The following is a 22,604-nucleotide window of genomic DNA, read 5'->3' as shown; positions in this document are numbered from 1 at the left end:
AAATTATGGGCAACAGGCACAACCAACAAGGATGGCAAAGTATACTTAGTCATCAAGAGAAATACTGGATTATCCATCTTGGAGCATTATTTCCACTAGGTCTAAATGACCATTTATGACGCACATATATATTCACTATTAAGGACATCCACTCTCTCCTTATTTAGGATAAGTATTTTCATTGATTATCAATCATTCATGTCTATATATTATTACATCGGTATATTTTTTATATTTGTCTTTGGTCTGGTTATATTCAGTATGATGGTCATTCTTTAACTTGTTTTTATTTTTTATTCTTTAGGCATTTTTTCTTATGCTGAGAGTAAATATGTTGAGATGTATATGTTCTGATTTAATTCAATACTCTGTTTATGCCATGCTTATCTATGCACTAGTAGAAAATCATATACTTATGATGTAGCACAGGGTTTACCTATGCATAAGTAGAAAATAATATACTTATGATGTAACATATGGTGTTTCTGATTGTGGTTCTGCCCTGTTCAGTATGGTTGTTACATCTGAAGCCCCTTTGTTTACCTTTCTCAAATTCTTATTTCTTTACATCCTAATTGAGTATACCTTTAAATGTGGATGCCTTATTCAATTCATTATTTTCTCTCTTTATGTTAAAATAATAGAGAGATCATGGCATATGTTCATATAGCAGTGTTTATCCTTCTGAATTTTACAGTTTGACAGCATTTTCATGTTTTATGTATAGGTATGGAACATACCTTTATTCTTATTGGCTAGGGGTATGTATAAATGGATCAATGGTTTACTGGTGAAATGTTTTATTAACTTTTCTCACTGAAGAAGGCGAATGCCGAAACTAGTTTGAGTCAAACAGGATTTATTTTGGGGCATTTGTATGTCCTTGTCTATTTTTCATCAACAATAAATGTGGAACAACAATTGCTGGCTTTTGGTGTTTCTTCAAGATTGGTTTGGCCGTGCATGTCATATGTGCGGGGTGTGCTGTTTCGGATTGCCATAAGGTGACCTGCTTGGATGAGCTTGTGTGAGTTTGCGGAGTTATTTGAGTCTTCTTTTGTCAGTGCTCCTTTTGATGGATCTTCCTTGTTTGGCCCCAAAGTCAGAGAAACATTAGCCAGGTGTGAGAATGATGGAAAGACCCTATCTGCAGTGGACATAATTTTTTCTGCTCCCCAATGGTCTTACAGTAGGAACCAGAGGAGTGGGAAGGTATGGTTCAAAAAATACCTTTTCAGGGCACACTTGGAGGTGGCTCCCCTCAGGGCAGAGGGGGGAGAGATCCAGTGAAAGATGCCAACCCCACAGCAGAGGTGGCCTACAAAATCAGGGTTCAAGAGATTCCTTTTGTGGGAAACCCTACCAGCGCTCCTGAAAGGAGGCCCAATTGCTTACCTCTGGAAGCAGTTGGGGGAAGATTCTGTTTGCACTCGAGACCCTAGCAGCAAATAACTTCAGATACCTTGGTGCAAAGGATCATTGCTGAAGGTTACCACATCCCCTTTGCTCTCAATCCAGTATCAAGACGAAGACTAGCCGATGTTCCATCCAATCAGAGGGATCAAGCAGCTCTGGAAATTCAAAAGCTGCTTGGAAAAAGAGTCCTTCAAGAAGTCCCGCCAGAGCAGATAGGATCCGGATTTTACTCAAGGTTATTTTTGGTACCAAAAAAGACAGGGGACTTGAGACCAATTTTAGATCTCAGACTTGTGAACAAGTTTGTTCAGCAGGCAAAGTTCCAGATGGTTATGGTTCAGTTTATCCTACCCTTCTTTGAGGATGATGATTGGATGCGCTCTATAGATCTTCAGGACGAGTATTGCCACATAAAAATGGACAAGAGCTCTAGAAGGTTCCTTTGATTTCAGCTAGGAACCAGTCATTTTCAGTTCAGAGTGCTGTCCTTTGGCCTCAAAACAGCCCCTAGGATGTTCACCAAGTGTTTGGCAGCAGTGACAGCTCACTTGAGACTTCATGGATATTCTGGGTGTTTCCTTATCTAGATGAATGGCTCATCATCGGTCCCACCAGGCATCTACTGCTTCAAGCAACAGATTTCGTTCTACACCTTTTTACTCATCTGGGCATTACAGTAAATCATTCAAAATCTCAATGAAGCCCGACTCAGTATTTAGAGTTTATAGTAGCCCACCTAAACACCACCATTTGTACAGCTTCCCTTTCTCTACACAGACTGGAGAAGATAAGATCCCAAGTGCAAGCCCTTCTCTTCAAAAACAAGGTTCCTGTGCTTTTAGTTCTTCAAGTTCTAGGGTCAGTGGCAGCAGCCATCACCTTAGTTCAACTAACAAGATTTCATATGAGACTACTACAGTGGTTTTGGCATCCCAGTGATCCATCCTGACACATCCCATTTTAATCACCAGTCATTGCAAGAAAGACCTATCCTGGTGGGTGGAATCTGAGGAAATCCTATTAGGCCATCCCTTCATTGCACCTCAGCCCAAGGCCATAGTGACCACAGACACCTCACAGATTGGGAGGGGCAGGCATTATCTGGCAGGACAGTGCAAGGCACTTGGTCCCCGATGGAAGCCAATCTGCATATCAGTGTTCTGGAACTGAGGGCAGTGCTCTTAGCATTGTAAGCTTTCCAAGCTGTCTTCCCTGTAGGAACGACTGCAGTTCAATAAGACAACATGTCAGCAGTCTGGAACATCAACAAACAGGGCAGAACCAAGTCTTTACCCTCTGTGTCGAGAAGCTCTGAGTGTGGCAATGGGCACTATCCTCCAACCGCTTTCTGATAGCAGTACATATCCCAGGGAGCAAAACATGATTGTAAACAAACTGAGAAGATGCATTCTTCTGCTTCAAGAGTGGTCTCTCAATCCCAGATTGGCAAAGGAAATTTTCCGTCTCTGGGGCCAGTCTTGCTGCGACCTTTTTGCCTCACCCCTGAACAACAAATGCAGCAGCCACTTTGCCCTAATCCCCCTTCAGGGAGAGACACCATGAGACGGTCTCCTTCACGATTGGCCCTCAGGAATACTCTGTCTTCCCCCTTTCCACTGATTCCCCTCTTCTTAAAAGAAATCCATCAGGATGAAGAGCAAAGTGATCCTCATTGCCCCTTTTTGCCTTGTCAAGTCTGATTCCCCTTTCTGTGACCTCATCTAATTTACCGCCCATGGACTCTGGACCCAGTTCCATGTCTTCTGTCTCACCCACAAGGACTGGTACATCCCAATCTTCAGAAACTCAAGTTTACAGCTTGGTTCCTCCAGTTCTGTTGATCACAGTGCAGAAAAATGCATCTCCAGTCCAAAAAATGTTATTGGTTTCTCATAAACCTTCCACCAGGAAACTTTACCACAGCAAGCGGAAAAGATTTTCCTTTTGGGCACACAATAATGGTCTTAATCCTTTCTCAGCACCAATTGAAAAGGTATTAGAATTTTTAGCTACACTTTTTGAACAAGGAGCCTCTGCTTCTACAGTTAAGGTTCAACTAGCTGCTCTTTCCAATTTCAACAATGGCTTTGAAGATCACCTTCTAATCACCCATAGACTGTAAAAAGTGTTTATGAAAGGAACCTTATGGTTGAAACCACCTTATAAGGATCCTCTACTTCCGTGGGATCTGACTATGGTTCTGCAGTCTTTGGTCCTTTCCTCATTTGAACCGGTGGTTTCCTGTGACTTAGTTTCTTTCATGAAAGACCATTTTTCTGAAAACCATGCCAGAAGAATTTCCATAATACAAGCACTATATTCAGAACCTCCATATTTAATTTTTCATAAGGCTAGAGTTTCTTTAAGAACCAACTCATCATTTCTACCAAAGCTGGTCTCAGAAATTAATATTAATCAATCCATTGATTTACCTGTTTTCTTTCAAAATTTTTCCAGAAAGGTGAATACTGCTTCCATTTGCTGGATGTTCACAGGCAATTACGTTTCTACCTCAGCAGAACTGAAGAATTTAGAAAAGTGGACCAATTATTTGTGTCTTTCTCCGGTCCTTCTCTGGGGAAATCTGTTTTGAAAGTCACCTTATCAAGGTGGTTAAGAGAGTTAATTTCTTTCGTCTGTAAAACAAAGAATCTCCAGTTACCAACACCAGTGAGAGCACATTCTACTAAGGCAAAAGCCACATCTGGTGTTTTCCATTCCAAGGCTTCCATGGATGAAGTATGCACAGCAGCAACCTGGGCTATTCCGCATACTTTTATCACTCATTACAAATTAGATCTGGTCTCTCCTTTGGCTCTGTGGTTCTCAGGAATATCTTTCCATAAGGCTTCCCAAGGTACAAAGTAGCTGGGGACACTGTCCCAAACATCAAGGATAAATGAACATTGACAACATCAGATAAAGAAGTTATGTACTTGCCATAATGTTCCATCTGTGTTGTTGATCTTCATTTATCCTTGACACCCCCCCCTCCTTCCCCCCCCCCCTGGAGACACTCTGGTGGATCGGAAGCTTGTCCTGATTATTTTGTCAGGTATGATCTTGGACATAGCCTCTTCAAGTCTGTATAGCTATCTTCTGTCTTACTGTGTAGCTGCAAACTCGATCTCAAGTAATCTGGAGCAGGGGTATTCTGGCTAGAGACTTAGATCAAGAGTTTTTGACTTGTGTGAGCTGTTATAACAGCCTAGCCAGTTCCAAGAATCAGAACCGAGTCCCAAATGTCAAAGATAAATGAAGATCGATAACACAGATGGAACATTATGGTACGTACATAACTTATTTGTAAAGGATTATGGAGTTGTCCTGCAGCCATAGTTGAGACTGTGGAGGTGTTGTGAACAAATTTGAGGGGCATGGAATCACCCCCCCCCCCACACACACACACAAACACAGTGAGACTAATCGGGGGGTGGTGAAGTTCCTTGCCTAAGTCAGTTGTAGATTTAATGGTGTGCAGTATATGCTGGTCATATTTGAGACTGTCATCTATTATAACACCTAGAAGTTTACTAAGAGTTACAGTTTCGATGACAATATTTTTGCTGACTTTATGGTGAAAAATTGCTTTTGACTTTGGAAATTTTTGAGGTAAAAAGCATTAACTTGGTTATCTTGGGGTTGAGTAGGAGGTTTGATTCTTTGAGACAGGTTTCGACAGTGGAGAAAGATTTTGGGGTAATAGTGTCTTAATCATAACTGGAGTGAAGCGACTTCAGTGCCTTGGTGATATGGTAGATTCTAGCACCTCATGATCACATACTGATAGTGTTTTATTATTTTTTATTATTCTTTTTTTGCATTTTTTACATTGTATGAATAAACATTAGTGTATTTATCATTTGCTTATGAGAAATTTTGGTAGGCATCCAGCAATTCATTTGTTCTTCAACAGGGACTTGCTATCCCTAAGGATGAAACCTTATTTCCTTGAACGGGATGATAATGATGAAGTCGGTAGTAATTCAAGAAATAAGGAAATGGTGAGATTTTGGATGCAGATCCTTAAGGAGAATAGCAACAGTCGTGCAGAATATTTTATTCATAAAGTAGCAGTAAGTATACTAAGAACTAAGCCAGCACAGGAGTGGAGAAAGAGGAGATTCTGTTGATAGGGATAACTGCAATTAGGGTTACAGAGAACAGACAAGAGGGGTCTGGAATTTACTAGAGGAAGCTGGCAAAGAAACCAAGGTATTGGAAACAAATAGAGAGGAAAAGGTAATAGAATGGGAAGAGGCCAAGAAGACATTTGGAACTGCAGGCTAGAGATTGCCTTCCCTATCAGGGATTGATATCCGAGTATAGGAAAAGAGAATGGGCTAGGGGAATGCTAAATGAAACACCTGCAATGGATGAGATTTTAGTTGAATCTAAAACAGAAGCTGCTGTTAAAAAGGGAAAATTAGATTTATTGCATGACACTATAAGAATCAATCAGAGGAGGTCAGAAAAGATTTGGGAATAGGGATTAGATAAGCAATTCACAAAAAAAAAAAAAAACAATGGGAGCTCCAGACCTTAGCAGCATGGTATGAGTATAGACCGTTCCCAGCAGATTTGATAGGTTTGTGGACAGAGGGGAGTTTTTGGTCATAAGATTGTAATGATCGACTGGGAACATAGTTGTGTAGAACATTATTTAGTGCCGGACAAGCAGATGGATGGGGGATAATTTTATAGGTGGTAGGAAGCTTGTATATGTTAGTTGAGGGGGAAGTCTTAACCAATTTAGGCTTTTTAGTTCTATACAGTGGTAGGTCCTGGAAAGCAGCAAGACCAGGGACTGGGTTCATTATCTTCTGTCCTTAGCTTTTTAACAGATTAGCTTAATGTCCTGTGGTAAAAACAAGTTGTTTCAGTTACAGGTTGATGACTTTTGTCTGTTTTTGGGATGAAAATGACATTCTGATGAGTCTTCGTTTCAAGGTGCTCTGTGGTTCAAATAACAGGGCACTCTTGCATCTTTTTTTAACCACTAAGCCTGTTGTGATTAATGACTTCTTGACCAATAATGTTAGTTAATTTTCAAACCAGTTTTGTACGACTGATATTGTAAAAAGTGCCTGTAGTCTACTGGTATAAATCACCAATCTTTCATGATGTCACAGAAACTAGTACTGAGTTAGTTTTCACGAGCAAGATCTGGAATATGACTGTGGAGGTACTTGAGCATGTCGCTGATAGCACAGAGGGATTCATCTAAAACACATTCCCTTACCATACTGCAGCACATAGGTTACAAGATCTGCAGTGTCACAGTGGTGGAACCATTAGGAACAGAAGGATTTGTACGAGGCAACACAAGTGCATGACCATGCATGTTTAGTTGTTTCCACTTTGTATGGCACCACATGCAGTTTAGGGAAAAAGTTAAGTGAGGAGCAGGTTGCATCAGACGTTGGTGGTGCTCTAAGTCTGGCATTGCTTCTCACATGTAGGTGTGCTGCATGTGGTGTAGCTTTCCCACCTTCACCTTAGCTGGGTGATTAGTCAACACACAGTAAACACAAGGGTTAGAAATTTTCCAGGGTGTTTCCAAGGGAGTGGATAGAGAAACACACACGGAATCGCTTTGATTAGTAACAGCAGCAGAGTTACAGCCTTTCTAACTTATAATTAATAATTTTATTCTTTGATAATGTGCAACATACTCTTGACTGTAAGCATTTTTTGTGTCACACGTATAATGAATGCAGTATGGATTTTTTTCATTGCAGTCTCACTATAGTATGCCTGAGGTACTGAAACTTATTAGTACAGCAGTAACTTAAATACATGTGTAGCAGTTTTTCCTTCTCATTTCTTTGTTTTTTTCTTTGACAGATTTGTTACCCGCCCTGATGTTAAACAAAAACGACTGGCAGACTTTCTGGATTGGACTCTTTCAACACTGTCACAGTCGTCCTATCAGACAATGGAAGGGATTATTGTAATAGACGGCATGCTTCAGTCCCTGGTAAAAATTGCTTTACCCAAATAACTTTGTTGTCCTGTTTTCAAGCTATTAAGTCCCCTTTCCACTATTCCAGCATTTACATAACTTAAACTTATTTAATTTGTGATTAGTGTGCAAATTACCATTTTCATTTCTCAGCAAGACTGGCACTACAATATGTGTGACTATAGCATAGTACAGAATTTCATTTTGAACATAGATGAATTGAACTGCTGAGAGTATATTAAATAGTGCAGATAGTAAAAAAAATCTCTACTTAACATATATTAATATATGCAGCTTGCTACTTGTAAAGTACATATACATATTCAAAATCCTCTTTTAGGCAGTTTTTAGTCAAATAACTTTTTAGGAAGAGGACATTTATAGAGCAGAGGTACTTCTGTTTTGGCAAAGCTTTTGCAGTTCTTGGAGAATGAGCATTTCCTGGTCTTTTGGACACTGATCTGTATAGTAGCCGAGATATTAACCATAAATGACAGAATATGGCCCAGCTTCACCCTTAGTTTTTTTCATTCTACTGAGATGTAGAGGTTGCTTACTTGCTTATAGTGGTCACCATAGTTTCTTGTGGATTCCTAGCTCTTTGAACAGTCTGATAATTCTGACTGTTTTCATCAGCATTTTTTTGTGTATGGTGAGGAGGTAATGAATGCTTTTCCAGCTATGGCCAGGATCAAAATCTGAAAGCTTGTATCTTCTATAAAGAGTTCATTGAAGCAGTAATTTATTTAATCCTCAAATATTGTGTTGGTTCAGCTTTACAGCAAGTCAGTAAAAAAGACATCCACATAGTTATGATATTTACTCTTTTTGTGGTAACAAGATTCACATTGTGGAAATGTCACCGAACTGGAGACTCAGTGTTCACTCTTTGGAGTTAGACCCTCCCAATCTTGTGATACTTTGTAAAGGATTCCTTTACTGATTACTTCTGCCTGCCATCTCCACTGAAGGGGTATTTGACATTATGCTGAAAACTGTCATTACTGTTTCTAAGTCTTCATCTTTTCTAAAAAAGAACCTTTGGACTTGGTGTTTGGCGCATATCCTTATCTGCTGGATGATTTTGAGCCTGTCAGTAAGATTTCCTCTGCAGACCACTGTTTTCAGGTGAAGGCTGCTCATAATATATTTTGTGTGATTTATTAAAGCTTCCTCCATCAGTTCTTCTGTATTGCTATCAGTACTTTTCCCCAGTGTAGGACCAGAGCTATCTACAGTTGCCGTGCTCAAGAAGTGTGGTGGAAATGGAAAGTTGATCCAAAAGGTGACCAAAATATTTCAATCCTCCTTTTTTAAAGCAAATAAAAAGTTCCTTTCTTCCTCAGCTCCCTTTTTCAGTAAGCAGTTAAAGAAGTAAGGAACAGTTAGATGGGAGTTTAAAAGCAGTGGCAAGGGGACTCCCTAAAGAAAAGCCTCTAAAATCAAGGACAATACTTTCTGGCATGACTGTTTGCCTGTTCATCCCCCCACTACACCCGAGTAACCTCTTCATATCCCTGAAGCTTCATCTTCCCTTGTGGTATCACATTATGACAGACAAATTTCTGTTAAATGTAATTCAGCAGGGGTACACGGGGCAGTGCAAATCTCACCCCTGTTCCAGGGGATTCTTCTTTGCCTTGTAAACCAAGCTTCTTTTTTACCTCTCATTCTGCATCAGATACTTTGACAGGGTTTCAGAAACAGTGCCTCCGTGTCAGATGGGCAAATTCAAAGATGTTTCTAGTATCAAAGAAGGAAGGATCCTGGAGGCATATGCTGGACCTTTCCTTTCTAAATCCCGTTTAAGATTCCAAAGTTCAATATGCTTTCAGTTCATTCCCTTTTACCTTTGCTAAGTTTCATGATAAAGCTAGCCTTATGGGTAACATTCTCATTGCCAAACTGTTTAGACTTTAAGGTTTTCTGTGTCTGGCATACATGATCAGTTCTCTTGTTTACACTTTGGACATTCCACTGTACCAAAGGTATTCACAAAACATTTGGCACCAATAATTGCTTATTGCAGACTTCAAGGCATTCACATATTTCCATATTTGGACAACAAGAAGAGCTAAGTATGACCTAGAGAGACTGTCTCAACTGTAAATGTCATCCCGTGGTCTTTCAAAAATTGATCCAACTATCGGAAACACTTCAAATAGATCTGTTTGCCTACTCAGAACAGACAACTATAGAAATTCTGCTCTAGGCTTCCTTACAGACAGGGCTGGAAGACAGTCGCCTTTTCCTTCCCATGTACAGGAATTTTCCAGTATGCATGTCCACTCATTCCACTGATAACCAGAGTTCCTCTGAGGATCCAGAAGGGCTCCCCAGAAATAGGGCCAGATTTTCGTTTTCATTTTACCATATAGCTAAATATATAGGACCAGCATAGACTTCAGACTGTTAGAGTTTTCAGTGTCTCACTGTCATGTATAACGCTGGTTTGGCCGTTTCCTCCATTAAAGTGCATCACTCTTCTATTTCAACCTGTGCACCTTCCTCTGACATCTCATGTTTGCTGTAAAATAATGCCATTTTTAACGGAGGCCCGGGGAGAAAAGCTCCATTTGCTTACATTGCATTATACTAAGTTCCAGTTAAACACAGAGTAGTTACATTTCTGTTTACATTTATACACAAACAGTAGTTAAACATTCTGAGATTTTTACAAAGGTCGAAGTTACTAAAGAGAAAGCCCACATGCAGCTTACTGGTTGTATGGGCAGCAGTTGTGTATAAAATTCAGTGAGAGGTTGAGTATGTTGTGTTTAAGGAGAGAATTTGGAGCGTATCATACAGTGACCACAACGTCTCAGCCTTGAGATGAGTGCGTGCAGGACAAGGATTGATTAAGTTGTTGTTTAAGCAGTGCTTTAAAACTTTTGAGTTTGTCGAGTTTTATTTGTGCGGGTATACTATTCCAGAGTTAAGCAATGTGGTAGTAGTAGAATGAGTCTCCTGCAACATTATATGACTTATTTGTAAGTAATAAGAATTTGTTATTAGAGCGCGGAGTCCCTTGCTGGACAGTAGGTCAGTAATAAGTTGTGTAGTACAAGGCATTTTTCTGGATGATGAATGAGTTTGTGTGCTGTAGTTACTTGGGAATATGTTAGGTAGTTGTGTAGTACAAGCCAGTTTAATTGCTTTAAGCTATGACTATGGTGGATGCTATGAGGGAGATTGGTGGCAGATTTAGCTCTTTTATTGTAGCAAGAGACAAGTTTCTTTCTCTGAGTATTGTTTAAGTTTGTAAGACTAGGATAAATCATGCATGCTCATGCCCACCACCTGTGTGCATCAATTTCTGCCTGTTCAGTTCCGCAGAAAAATAAGCAAAGCTCTATGACAGATGTCTTTCAGATAACCAAGCGAGAATACTGTAAACATATGCCTTTTCTGTAAGGTTTTCTTCATAGCCAATTTTAAAAAAATATATATGTATGGGTGAATAGAGGTTCGAAGTTAGAATTATGGCATGCATCTTTGAACAAGAAGCCCTACATCTTAACCAACTTGTAAGGACATGCTGGCTGTCACTTGATTAGGTGGGGGAGCGAGATGCTGTATGTCAATTAGTTTTTCTGAAAGTTAGATTTCTGTGGTGTACACAGTCGGATGACCTTTTAATAAAAACTTTCATGTTACTTTTTAAATGTGTAGTATACAAAGTAAATGCGATAATGCTGGTACAAACTTACAAGTGCCAAAAATCTGTATAACAAAGAAATGAGCAAAGTTAAGAAATGCCTGTGTATAAAAGTCAGTGCCAAGGGATGTTCCTGCTTTAAATGCTCCCAGACTGTGACTGACAAAATAGAAGTCATCTGAGAAGTCCCCTCCTGGTACACACTGCTGTCACTGTAACTGTGGTACTTGCGGAAACTTGTTGATTTATGTCACATTTTCAGCCTTCAGCTATTTTCTTCGATTCTGTCAAAGGCTGACATCACTATGCACATAAATTCGATGTGTTTCAAAGCACTGACTGTGGATCTGATTCATTTTTCTTGCAACCGCAGCATCTAGCCTTACTTCATTTTTGTTTTTGATCTGTTGTTCAGTATTTCTCTCTCTAATTTTTCCACATGCTTTGGGTTTGTAACCCATTCCTCAGTTAAGGTACAGAGTTCATGAAGTTAGTATTGCATCAGTGTTTGATGTTTGACAAGAGTGCTCTTCTCAGCACCTGCAATACCAAGAATTGCCACTTCCTGTAGTTCATACAGAGTTACATGTATTGGTAGTATATTTAACTACACTTGAAAAATCTTTTTTATTAACCCTGTTGTATCTACTAATTATGAACTGTCTGGGTGTCTTTATTCCATATTGCTCTAGTTTCTGCTTGCATATCCTGCTATTTTATGGCTTTCTTTCTCAGTATGCAGGTCACTATCATTAATAGGTGTAGCTATTTAAATGATTACTTATACTTTTGTACTTTTTTTCTTTGACTGCTATATCTGTTTTTCTTGATTGGACTTGCTTAACTGCTGTTATTGGATGATTCCATGTGATCAGAACTTCACTTTTACTATTTTTGTGGTCATGTTTCCAATGCTTCTCAGTTATTGTATGTTGAAGTCTTTACACAATTCCCAGTCAGCAGTCTTGCCTCATTGTAGTTTCTTTCAGTAATTAGACTTTCAGCTATGAGTATGTTGCACCATGTAAAAAGATGTATAACAATTTCTAGTTTTGCAGTACAGAATCTGCATTTGTCCGTATCGCCTACATAGCTCTCAACTGTCCAGATTTTTTTACTCATAGTTTAGCTCTGTTTCTCATAAAATTGTAGGTCTGATGGTGTCAACTTTATTCATTCATTAACCTATGGGTCTCAGTTCCAATCCTCAGAACCAACCGGCCACTTCACTAGCTAAAGATTCCAAGCTCCTCCCTCCTACCCATAATTCCCTACTCCTCCAGATTACCTCAGATCTCGTTTGCCGCTCGTCATAATAACAGAGAAGTTCCAGTGCTCCTGAGCTGCTCCATTTACTGTGGATTTAGTAGTGGTTTTCATTGCGTAATTTAAATTTTCTTTCTTTGCCTCTGTCTTCTTAGTCCCCCCTAAAAAAAAAAAAAAAACTTTGCATTAACCTTTTTTCCTTTACTCGGGTTTCTCTTGCCATAGCATTCCTCTTTCCTCTCTTCTTCCTGCTTTTCTTTCCATAGCTGATGAAAAGGAGAAACCATTAGGTTTCAAAAAATGCACTTCCTGTGAGCATAAGATCCTGTTGAATGGACCTACCAGTTCATTAGAACTTGAAAACTAATGTACCATTATGTAAGCCCATGTCAGCATAGTTTCATAGGTTGGTACTAGGCTATCGACCCTAGGGCTTATACAAGCCTAGCCATAACAATTCCCTGGCGATTTCTTTCCACAGTATTTACTTCCCTGGACCCCAGTCTAGCAGGGCGACTGACGTGATCCCCAGGGTGAATTTCCTGTCTCCCATCCAATCATCAAGGTTCTTTTTGAAGAGGGCCAAAGAGGTGCTCTGCTTGACATGTATGGGCAGTCTGTTCCAGAATCTGGGGAGTCTCTGTGTCAGGAACCTATCCCTCCAGCATGTTTTGTTCATTGTGAAGACAAAGAGGACAAGCACTTGCAATTACTTTGAATAGATTGCCTCAGAGTGTTTCCTTAAAGGTGAGTACGTGGTCTATAACCCTAATATGCTCTGGAAAAGTGTTCCAAACAGCAGAGACTATTTTGGAGAAAGCACCTTCATACATACCATGTAGGAATGGGGACTTGTATAACTGAGTATCACTACTATTTCTAAGAGTATAGGTTTGGTATCTAAACTACAGCCTGCTGAGGAGTAGAGAACAATTGCTTTCATTTAAGGTTTTGCAGATCAGTGTACTGAGCAGTTAAGTAGCTCTAGATGGGTCAGGTATCCAGTTGTGTAAGTTGAGGGTGTTGCAGCGATGCTTGCTCTTTAACTAGGTTTATGAATTTAGTGTTTCATTCTTGGAAAATTGAATTAGCATGTTATGTGCAGAGAGAAGAGCAATTAAAGGAATGCAGTAATGTTCATCATATTGATCACTGCTGAAGTAGTCTTAGCTATATGGGTTATTTCCTACCAAGGATATAACAGCCAGTCAGCCTCCAAAGCTTCAGGGTACCTTCCATGTGCTCAAACCTTTTCAACACAGGTTTGAACACCAAGCCCTTAAGAGCTTTCCTACCACTTAAGAGTGCTTTTCTGTGGGCTTTTGAGGATCGACAACGAGCTTGTGCTGTTCCTTTGTTGTGCAGATGTGTTCCCTTTTGGGAAAAAACCTTCACGTAAAAAGTGTATTTTTTAAATGTACTTTCTTGCTTGAGATAGTTATCTTTAATGTACAAGTTTGTGTATTAATGGACTGTCACAAGACTTAACTATACTTTTACATGGGAGACCACTTTTTTCTTGTCGTATTAAAAGTTGTTTGAAATCGTTGAAATAATTTTTTTTTCCTGCAGAGAAATGGTATTTTATTTTTTGGGGGGCTGGCAATGTGTTTTAAAGTGCTTTGTACTGTGTTTTTGTGGGAAGAACAACTTTAAATTTATACCAGCTTATGCTACTTATTTTCCTTGGGAAAGAGGCACCTTTCGCTTAACCATGGAACAAACTACCAGTCCCATGGTCAGTCCTCCTTCCAACTACTAATTGAAAAAATTAACTAAACTGTATTTGCCACCACAACTGGATAGCAATTTGCCTCAGCCACAGGTGGCTGACTCTGCTGTGGCCAAAGCTGGTTTCTCAGACCACTCCTCTTTTATACCGATCCCTCTGGTGAAGTGCCTACAAGCCACTATGAACTGCTGATTAACTATGTCCTCTGTGGCTATTGGACTCCCCTCAGTGGGCAAAGGGGAGTCGCCGAGAGTTGCTCTAGTTCATGTTTGTCCCTAGAGTCTCCTTTACTCTTATTCCCAAATTGTTACAGAAAGCCAGTTGGTTGAAGAGCTTGGTTGTCCTCATTGCCCTTTTGTGGCCATGCTAAGTCTGGTTCCCCTTCATTTGGTCTCATCTTCTTTATCTTCCTTGGATACTTGACCCTAGTCCAAATTTCCTGTCACATCCCTCAGGGATAAAACATCCCAATGTTCCAGCTCTCAAATTAACCACATAGTTCCTCCTATTCTGTTGATAGCTAGACAACCCAGGCTTTCTTCCCTGGTTTGTGATATTGTTTTTTCATCACAGATAGATACTACTAAGAGGATTTGTGAGAGCAAGTGTAAAAAAATTTCATTTTGGGCATTGAAAAATTATGTTGATCCCTTTACTGCCCCTACTTCTACGGAATTGGAGTTTATCTTCTCTTTTTAAAGAAGGTGCTAGTTTTCCTTCAGTCAAAATACACCTTGCAACCGTATCAAATTTTCATTCAGAACACAATTCTTCTTGCTTGGCTGCTTCCATATTATGCAAGGCCTTTCTAAAGGGTACGTTTCTGCTCAGACCCTTAGTGAAAGATCTGCCACCTCCGTGGGATTTACCAGTAGTATTGCAAGGCTTCTGAACAACCCTTTGAAACTTCAGCAAGAACTGACTTAAATTTCCTGTTTTGGAAAGCACCCTTTTAGTTGTTATTACTTCTGCTAAAAGGATTTCCGAACTCTAGGATTTTTCATCAAAAGCCCCATGCATTGATTTTCATAAAGACAGGGTAATCTTATAAACCAGTCCTTTTTTCCTACCAAAAGTGGCTTCTGAATCAAATATATCAAACCGTTCACTTGCAAGTCATCTTTCCAGAATTTTCAAACAAAGGGGAATACATGCTACATCTTTTGGATGTACGTAGACAATTGTGTTTTTACTTTAACAGAAGAAAAGAATTCAGAAAAACAGACCAGCTGTTTGGAAAACTCAGCCGACATGGCGAAAAAGAGACAATTTCTCAAGTTACATTGGCCAAGTGGATAAATAATTGCATTTCTTGGACTTATTCTCAGCAAGGCCTCACTCTACCAAAACTACCCAAAGCCCATTCTCAGCAAGGCCTCACTCTACCAAAACTACCCAAAGCCCATTCAACTAGATCCATGGCCACATCTTCTGCCTTTGATCTTGAACTTCCATTGATGATATTTGTGCAGCAGCAACATGGTCTAATTATCATTCTTTTATTACTCATTATAAATTGGACTTAATTTCCAGAAGCAGAGCTGCCTTTGGTCTAGCAGTTTTCCAGAATATCCTTCCATGAGGACCACTGAAAATTTGCATAGCTGGGGGCTTTATCCCATAGGTTGAGGAAGAATGAAAAGGATAACATCTGATATTAAAGTTATATACTCACTGTAATGCCCACCACTGCTGACCAGTATGTGATACCACTACTGCCACCAATATTTGACTTCCCCACACTGGGCTAGTAATCAAGGAGCCTGAATCCTCACCGCTGACACTGGAAAGGGAAGTTCACTTGGAATACAAATGGATGCACTTAATATTTCCAGATGAAGACCTCTCTGCATCAAGCACAGTTTCCCTTAAGAGCACACAGGGCACACACAGAGCCTGGGTCTGGGTGTCTATGTCTGTCTCCCTCCAGGTCCCCAATAAGACTTCTCACTGGTACAGATGCAGAGTTAAGTCCTCAGCCAAATGCCCAAGCCAAGTCCTCCACCACTGTCTCTGTGAAGCAAGTGCTTCATGTCCCTGTTCCAAGTAGCTGATCCACACTTTGAGATTTGATTTGCAAACACCCACACACACATGAGAAAGGCTGGCACAGGTTTACTAGTGATGCCCCTTCTGTCCAGACTATAAAGTAGTTATAAGGTGTCAAGAAGCACTACAAAGCCAGCCACCTAAGGCTCTTGCAAGCGTACCAAATTATACCGAGTGAAATTAATATTAATACAAATGGTAATGTTGACCAAACAGCCTGGCTTTTCAGTGGTGGCCAGAATTATCAACAAATAAATATATGCAAATACTTTCAAAGCTTAAATATTCTCTAAAAAGACCAGCCACAATGAAAAGTTTAAACATATTTATTAATAAATAATAAAAAACAAGAAAATGCTAAATATCTATTTACAGTAAACACCAGAGTTTCAGCCACAGGAAATATTAAAAATAACACAGATGGAAAATTTTACACAGTTATAGAAAGTCAATATTTCTAATCTCACTATATTTTCCTGACTAATCTAAAATAATTACTGTTCCTTAGTTAAGTAACTTACTGAATAGAGCAAGGCAAGATAATTTAGTTGAGTGGTCCTTGTTGTCAGATCCAAGTCAGAATGCAGAATGCTGAGATTAATTTCCTTATAATATCTAAACATTATGTCAGAATTGACTGCATAATGACCTAACATCTGGTCATCTGACACTGTTTCCCACACTAGAAGCTGACAGGATTTTAGCACCTACATGTTACCATACACATAAATGGAGCTTTGCTCAGATGTGGGGCGGTTGCTGGAATTCATAAAACCATGTCACTGTTCCTACAGGATCTACCAACTATTCTCTAGCACAGACATTGCATCTCTGACTCCATTCAAAACTGTGAGATAACAATCTTTGACTTAACCCATAAAGCAATTAATTTCAAGAATATTTTTTTCCAAAGTCAGGTGGATTAACCTTTTCTCTCCCCGTATATGGCATTATAATGTATACATTAAAATAGCTACAATAATGCATGTACATTTCTATTCTGTCCAGCAAGAAGCAATGTTGAAACATTTTAACACAAGCAACATTTCAAATACATTTTAAACACAAACCTCTATACAAATCAGTTTGATGCACAAATGTCATATAATTCTTTACTAGCTGTGCTGGCATACATTATACATCCATTGCCCACTTCTCCTGGCATGGCCGGCAGTACCTCCTATCATCGCAGTTACCATAACTAGGCATCTGTGTTGTCCATTTTCATTCTTCTACTGTCCTGCTTCCTTCCCATTTCCATCTGGAGTGACCTGATAGATTTTTTGGAACCTGTAGATGTTCTTCATGTTTCACTGTTGCAGTCATTACATTTGGGTTATCTGCTTGCTGGCTGCCCTCAGTCAGCCTGATTAACAAAGTCTTGTGTCCTGCGTTGGTTGTTGTCCCTTCTTCCGTGACGTCAGGTCATCAGGGGAATAAAACATGCAGCTGATACCATTACATCAGTCTTTCTTGCCTTGCGGTGCTTGAAGCAGAAGCAGTTCACAAGTGCTGGTCAGCCGACTCCTGAAATTTTTGTTTTCAAGTTTCAAAACCAAAGTCTTCAACTAAAGCTAAGTACCCCATTGGGGAAACTTTTTCTTGCTCCTTACCGATGTCAGTAAAAGTTAATAATTGCATTACTTGTGGAAAGCAAATACCAAGATTTTCATTCGTACTGTATTCCTTGCCTAGGCCCTGACCACGACGTATCTTGCTGTCAGTTTTTTGCTTTATTTAGTCAGCACACTATCCGTTGTCTGTATAGTTTTGCCTTTAAATATTTTGGTTCTTGGTTTAATTATCCAGAAATGTCATCGGTTAGCCATCCGACTACCGAGATTCCGAAAACATGCAAAGATAAAGACAGAGACAGGTCCCCGAGGTCCAAAACTGCCAACAACGCTTCTCCTAAGCCAGTTGCCAGTTCACCGGTACTCAGTGAGGCGCCTTTGCAGCCCCTGATACCCGCTACTTCTGATTCGCACGCCTCTGCTGAGACCCATTTGGAGTCCGGTATGCCACGAGATGCTTCAACTATGGAACCCATGGATGTCTCTACCTTGGATGGGTCTGGAGCCACTGTGCAGGCACCGGCTTCTGAGGGTGTATTCAGGCCTACAGGCTTGCATATTAAATCGACGCCTCCTTCATTACTTAGGCCTAAGGTCTCGATCCATGTCTAAAACACCGATGCCCAGACCACATGCTCAGGCTTCTATGCTTAAAAAAACAAATGATAAGAATGGCTGAAGATCTAATAACTCTTATCAGGGGTAGCCAACCCCCCCCCCCCCTTCTAAGAGGCCTAGGACTGAGGTTGATTATGAATCTTCTGATCAGGATTCTGTTTTTTCTGACTCTTCTGATGACTTGGGTTTGTCCTTACCTACTTATGAGGATTCTGACGCAGAGGACTCTATTCCCTCTACTTCCCCTCCTGAGGATTCTTCTTTTGGGGAAACCTTACATTCTCTAAGGGAGCATTTCCACTGGGAAAGCTAGGATTTTTCTGATTCAGAAAAGAGGCTTAGGGATTTCCTTCTCCTACCTCAGCATAGGCCTTTAGCTATTCCTCCTGTACTAGACGTTGTTGATGATGCTTTCTCAGAATCTAGTTTGGCCCCCTGATTCCCACCTCCTGCTCCCAGAAGACCGGACAGATAGTACAGGGTCCTTGAATCCCACAAGTTCCTTTTTAAAAATCCTATTGCAGATCCAGAGACTAATTCACAGGGGCTCAAGGGCTTTAAAGCTTCTACTGCTAAAAATCCTACCCCTTCTGATAGAGACTCCAGGGCGCTGGATAGATGGGGTAAGAAGGTTTACACTTCTGCAACCTTGACCATTAGGGCTTTAAATTGCCAGTTTCATATGTTAAAATATCAGCAACATGTTATTGGACTGCGTAAACAGAAAATGATGTTGATTCCTGACTGTGTGGAAAATAAAGAATTACAGGTTTTAATGCATTCTGCCGAACGAGTTGGAAAACATACTTTGCAATGTGGTTTTGATTCATTAGAGGCCTCTTGCAGGGCTGCTGTTACTGGGTCTGTGCTCAGAAGGCATGCTTGGCTTAAGGAGCAATCCTTGCCTGATCATGTTAAAGCTAAATTGTTGGATGCTCCTTTAAATCAGGACTGCCTGTTTGAAAGCTGTGGAAGTTCTTAAAAAGATGGAAGATAAAGCTAAATCTATGCAAACTGTTAAAGATTTTTTACAAGTTCAGCCTCCTAGATTTAGTAGGCACTGGCACTCTAAGAATTGGTCCTTTCCAGCCCCTTCCAGGTCTTCTCAAGCCAAACCCAGACACAGCAAAAAACCCAATTTTCAGTCCCAGAGGACTCACAGAACTAAGCAGTGGGGGGCCTCCACTTCCAAGTCTGGGAATAATAAGACTCCCCCCTAAGGTAAACTGTCTCAATGACTTCCTTTTAAAATTTCCAAGCACTCATCATCTGACTGCCCCTTTGGGGGGAAAGATTGCTCTTCATGCAAAGAATTGGGAACTCATTACCCAGCTACCAAGTGCACCTACAAGCTCAATTCCTGCTAAGAAAATTAAATACACTGGCAAACGGACTAAGCAGAAACCTCATGGACCCACATGAGTGGAAACTGGAACCAAGGATTTTCAAAATGTTGACAAGCAAATGGGGGAGCCCAGATATAGACCTGTTTGCCTCTCCCCAGAACTACCAATTGGACAAATTTTGCACAAGGACTCCCCACAAACAAGCCTGGAAAGTGGAAGCTCTGTTCTTCAGCTGGAAAAAAATATCAGTCTGTGCCTTCCCCCCTCTGCTCTCCAAAGTACTACTAAAAGTCAAACAGGACAAACCAAGGATGATTTTGATTGCTCCAGACTGGCAGTGCCATCACTGGTACCTCCTCCTGCCCAGTGTGTCATGGTTATCTCCATGGCACCTGCCTTTGATTCCTTCCCTGCTGTCTCAGCAGGAGAACCAGATTCTGCACCCTCAGCTGTTAACACTGAACCTTGCAGCCTGGCTAATTACTTAATCTCTACTTTACCATCCTTCAGCCAAACCTGTGATGGATATCATCTTAGAGGCAAGGAGGCCTAGTACTAGAAAATCTTATGCTGAAAAATGGAAAAGATTCTGTGCGTGGAACCAATCTCAAGGGATGAGCACAGCAGCGGCCAGTTTACCTCAGATTTTACAATACTTAACTAAGATGCTTCACAAGGTCCTGTCTTTTTCCTTCATTAAAATCCATGCCTCAACCATTTCAGCTCATTATAACACAGAACCCTCCCCTCTTCTCTCATCCACTGCTCAAGCAGTTCCTCAGAGGGACCAAAAATTTGAGACCACCCAGGAGAGCTCCAACCCCAGCCTGGGACCTTAACTTTGTCTTGGAGAAACTCACTCTACCTCCTTTCGAGCCAGCTGCTACTGCAAACTTAAAATTTCTTTCTTGGAAAACGGCTTTCCTTTTAGCAATCACTTCAGCTAGAAGGGTATCTGAATTACAGGCCCTTATGGCAATGGAGCCTTTCATCATCTTTCATGCAGACAGGGTGTCTCTCAGAACCAATCCATCCTTCATGCCAAAGGTGGTATCCAGTGTGGCTCTTAATCAGTCCATTAATTTACCAACCTTCTTTCCCAATCCACAGAATAAAGGGGAATGGACACTGCATTCCTTAGATGTGCACAGACAACCTAGATTCTACTTGGACAGGATTAAACCTCAAAGGAAATCTGAACAACTGCTGTTAGCATTTGCTGCAGGGGCAGAGGGTAAGGCTATTTCAGAGCAAACCATTTCTAAATGGATAAGCCGTTGCATTCATTTCTGCTATAAGCACCATGGAAAACCTATCCCCCAGGGGATCAGACCTCACTCCACCAGGGCTGCATCTACCTCTACAGCCTTTCTCAGAGGCGTCCCTACCAGGGACATCCTAGAAGCTGCTACCTGGAGTTCTGTACATACTTTCACCAAGCATTATCATTTGCCAATTTTCTCTAAACCCAGAGCTGGCTTTGCCACTGCAGTCTTGCAGGGCCTTATAGCTGGCCCTAATGCTATCTAAACTCCTCCTCCCAACCATAGCTTTGGGAATCTACCCAAATGTAATGACTGCAACAGTGAAACACGAAGAACATAGTACAGTTGCCCCCTAACTTCTTTTGGCTATACCTCTACTTTCCTTTACTATGCTTAAAAGCCTTTTTGGTGTATTTGCTTTTTTGTTGGAGGTATATCTTTGTGCTTTTATGTTTAATTGCTTCCCATTAGGGGGGCACCTGACATCTGGGGCAAGAAAAACTGATATTAATGGCGTCAGCTGTATGTTTTATTCCCCTGACAACCTGGCGTCATGGAAGAAGGGACAGCAACCAAAGCAGGACCCAAGACTTTGTTAATCAAGCCGACTGAGGGCAACCTGCAAGCAGATAACCCAAATGTAATGACTGCAACAGTTAATACACTCGAACATCTACATTTATGGTAAGTGTATACAACTGTACTGTCTTTCTTTGAGCCCTTCTTAATTTTCTCTTCTCCACTTCTATTATGCACTGAAGTCTTTATGGCAGCAAACTCGATCTGAGGTGTTGGGGATGGACTAGGGCATTGTGGGTAGTGGGAGGAACTTGAGAGTTGGATCCAAAGTCTGTAGTATGCATCAAAGTTGGATCTGAGGATCAGATCTGTAACCCATATGTCTGAGAAGAATGAAAATGACAACACAGATGCCTAGTTATGGTGAGTACATAACTTGAATTTTTTTGGTCCCGCTGCTGCACAGGTTATCAGAAAGTGTGATGAGAGGGATAGGCTGAAACAGGGAATTGCTAAGATTTTAAAGCCTTCCTTTTCCACGTTTTCTAAAGAATTCTCTAACTCCTCATCCAACATGACAAGAAACAAACTAAACATTTCCAACAAAATGCTGGTAAACAGACATTTACAAAGAAATGGCAAGGGGTCAAAATAGCGCATAAGAATCCCTCAAAATCAAGAACAGTCCAAAAAATCAGAATATTTTTTAAGGGACCTTGTCCCCCTCCCACACTGGCTGTCCATTTTCCCTTCCAGAAAGTCTGAATCTCCATTTCCCTCTTTGGCAACATATAATTTCATACAGATGAGGTCTGAAAATCATTCGCCAAGGTTACAGATGGCAGTGGGAGGAAATTTCTACTTTCTAGGGCATAATCTCTTCCACCTGATAAGACTCCTGTATTTCCCCATGTTCTTCAAAACAGATTATCTGAAGGAATGATAGAGCTAGTTTCTCCTTCCCATATTGGGAAAAGTTTTTGTTCAAGGATGCGTTTGGTACCAAAGAAATAAAATGCTTGTAGGCCAGTTAAGGATCTTCACAACTGTTTACCCCTTCTTCCTCATTTAACTTTCCTGGTAACACTAGATTTAAAAGGTGCTTATCAGATCCCTATTCATCCAGACTTCAGATGTTTAAGGTTTTGTATGTCTGGATCAAATTATCAGTTACCTGCATTGCCCTTTGTACTATT

The 22,604-nt window shown here is 40.5% G+C and overlaps 1 protein-coding gene across 1 annotated transcript in view; it reads left to right on the top strand.

The window, feature by feature from the left end:
* TBCD (tubulin folding cofactor D) overlaps nucleotides 1–22,604 on the top strand; it is a 3,708,267-nt gene that overhangs the window by 403,089 nt on the left and 3,282,574 nt on the right. The window contains exon 7 of the mRNA XM_044068123.1: nucleotides 7,264–7,396. Coding sequence (XP_043924058.1) covers nucleotides 7,264–7,396 — 133 coding nt within the window. The remainder of the gene's footprint in view (nucleotides 1–7,263; nucleotides 7,397–22,604) is intronic.

This window comes from Protopterus annectens, chromosome 4.part0 (genome assembly GCF_019279795.1).
Source record: "Protopterus annectens isolate FY-2018-M chromosome 4.part0, PAN1.0, whole genome shotgun sequence".
NCBI classification, from domain to species: domain Eukaryota; kingdom Metazoa; phylum Chordata; order Ceratodontiformes; family Protopteridae; genus Protopterus; species Protopterus annectens.
Note: the sequence above shows the minus strand (reverse complement) of the source record. Positions and strands in the feature narration are given on the sequence as shown.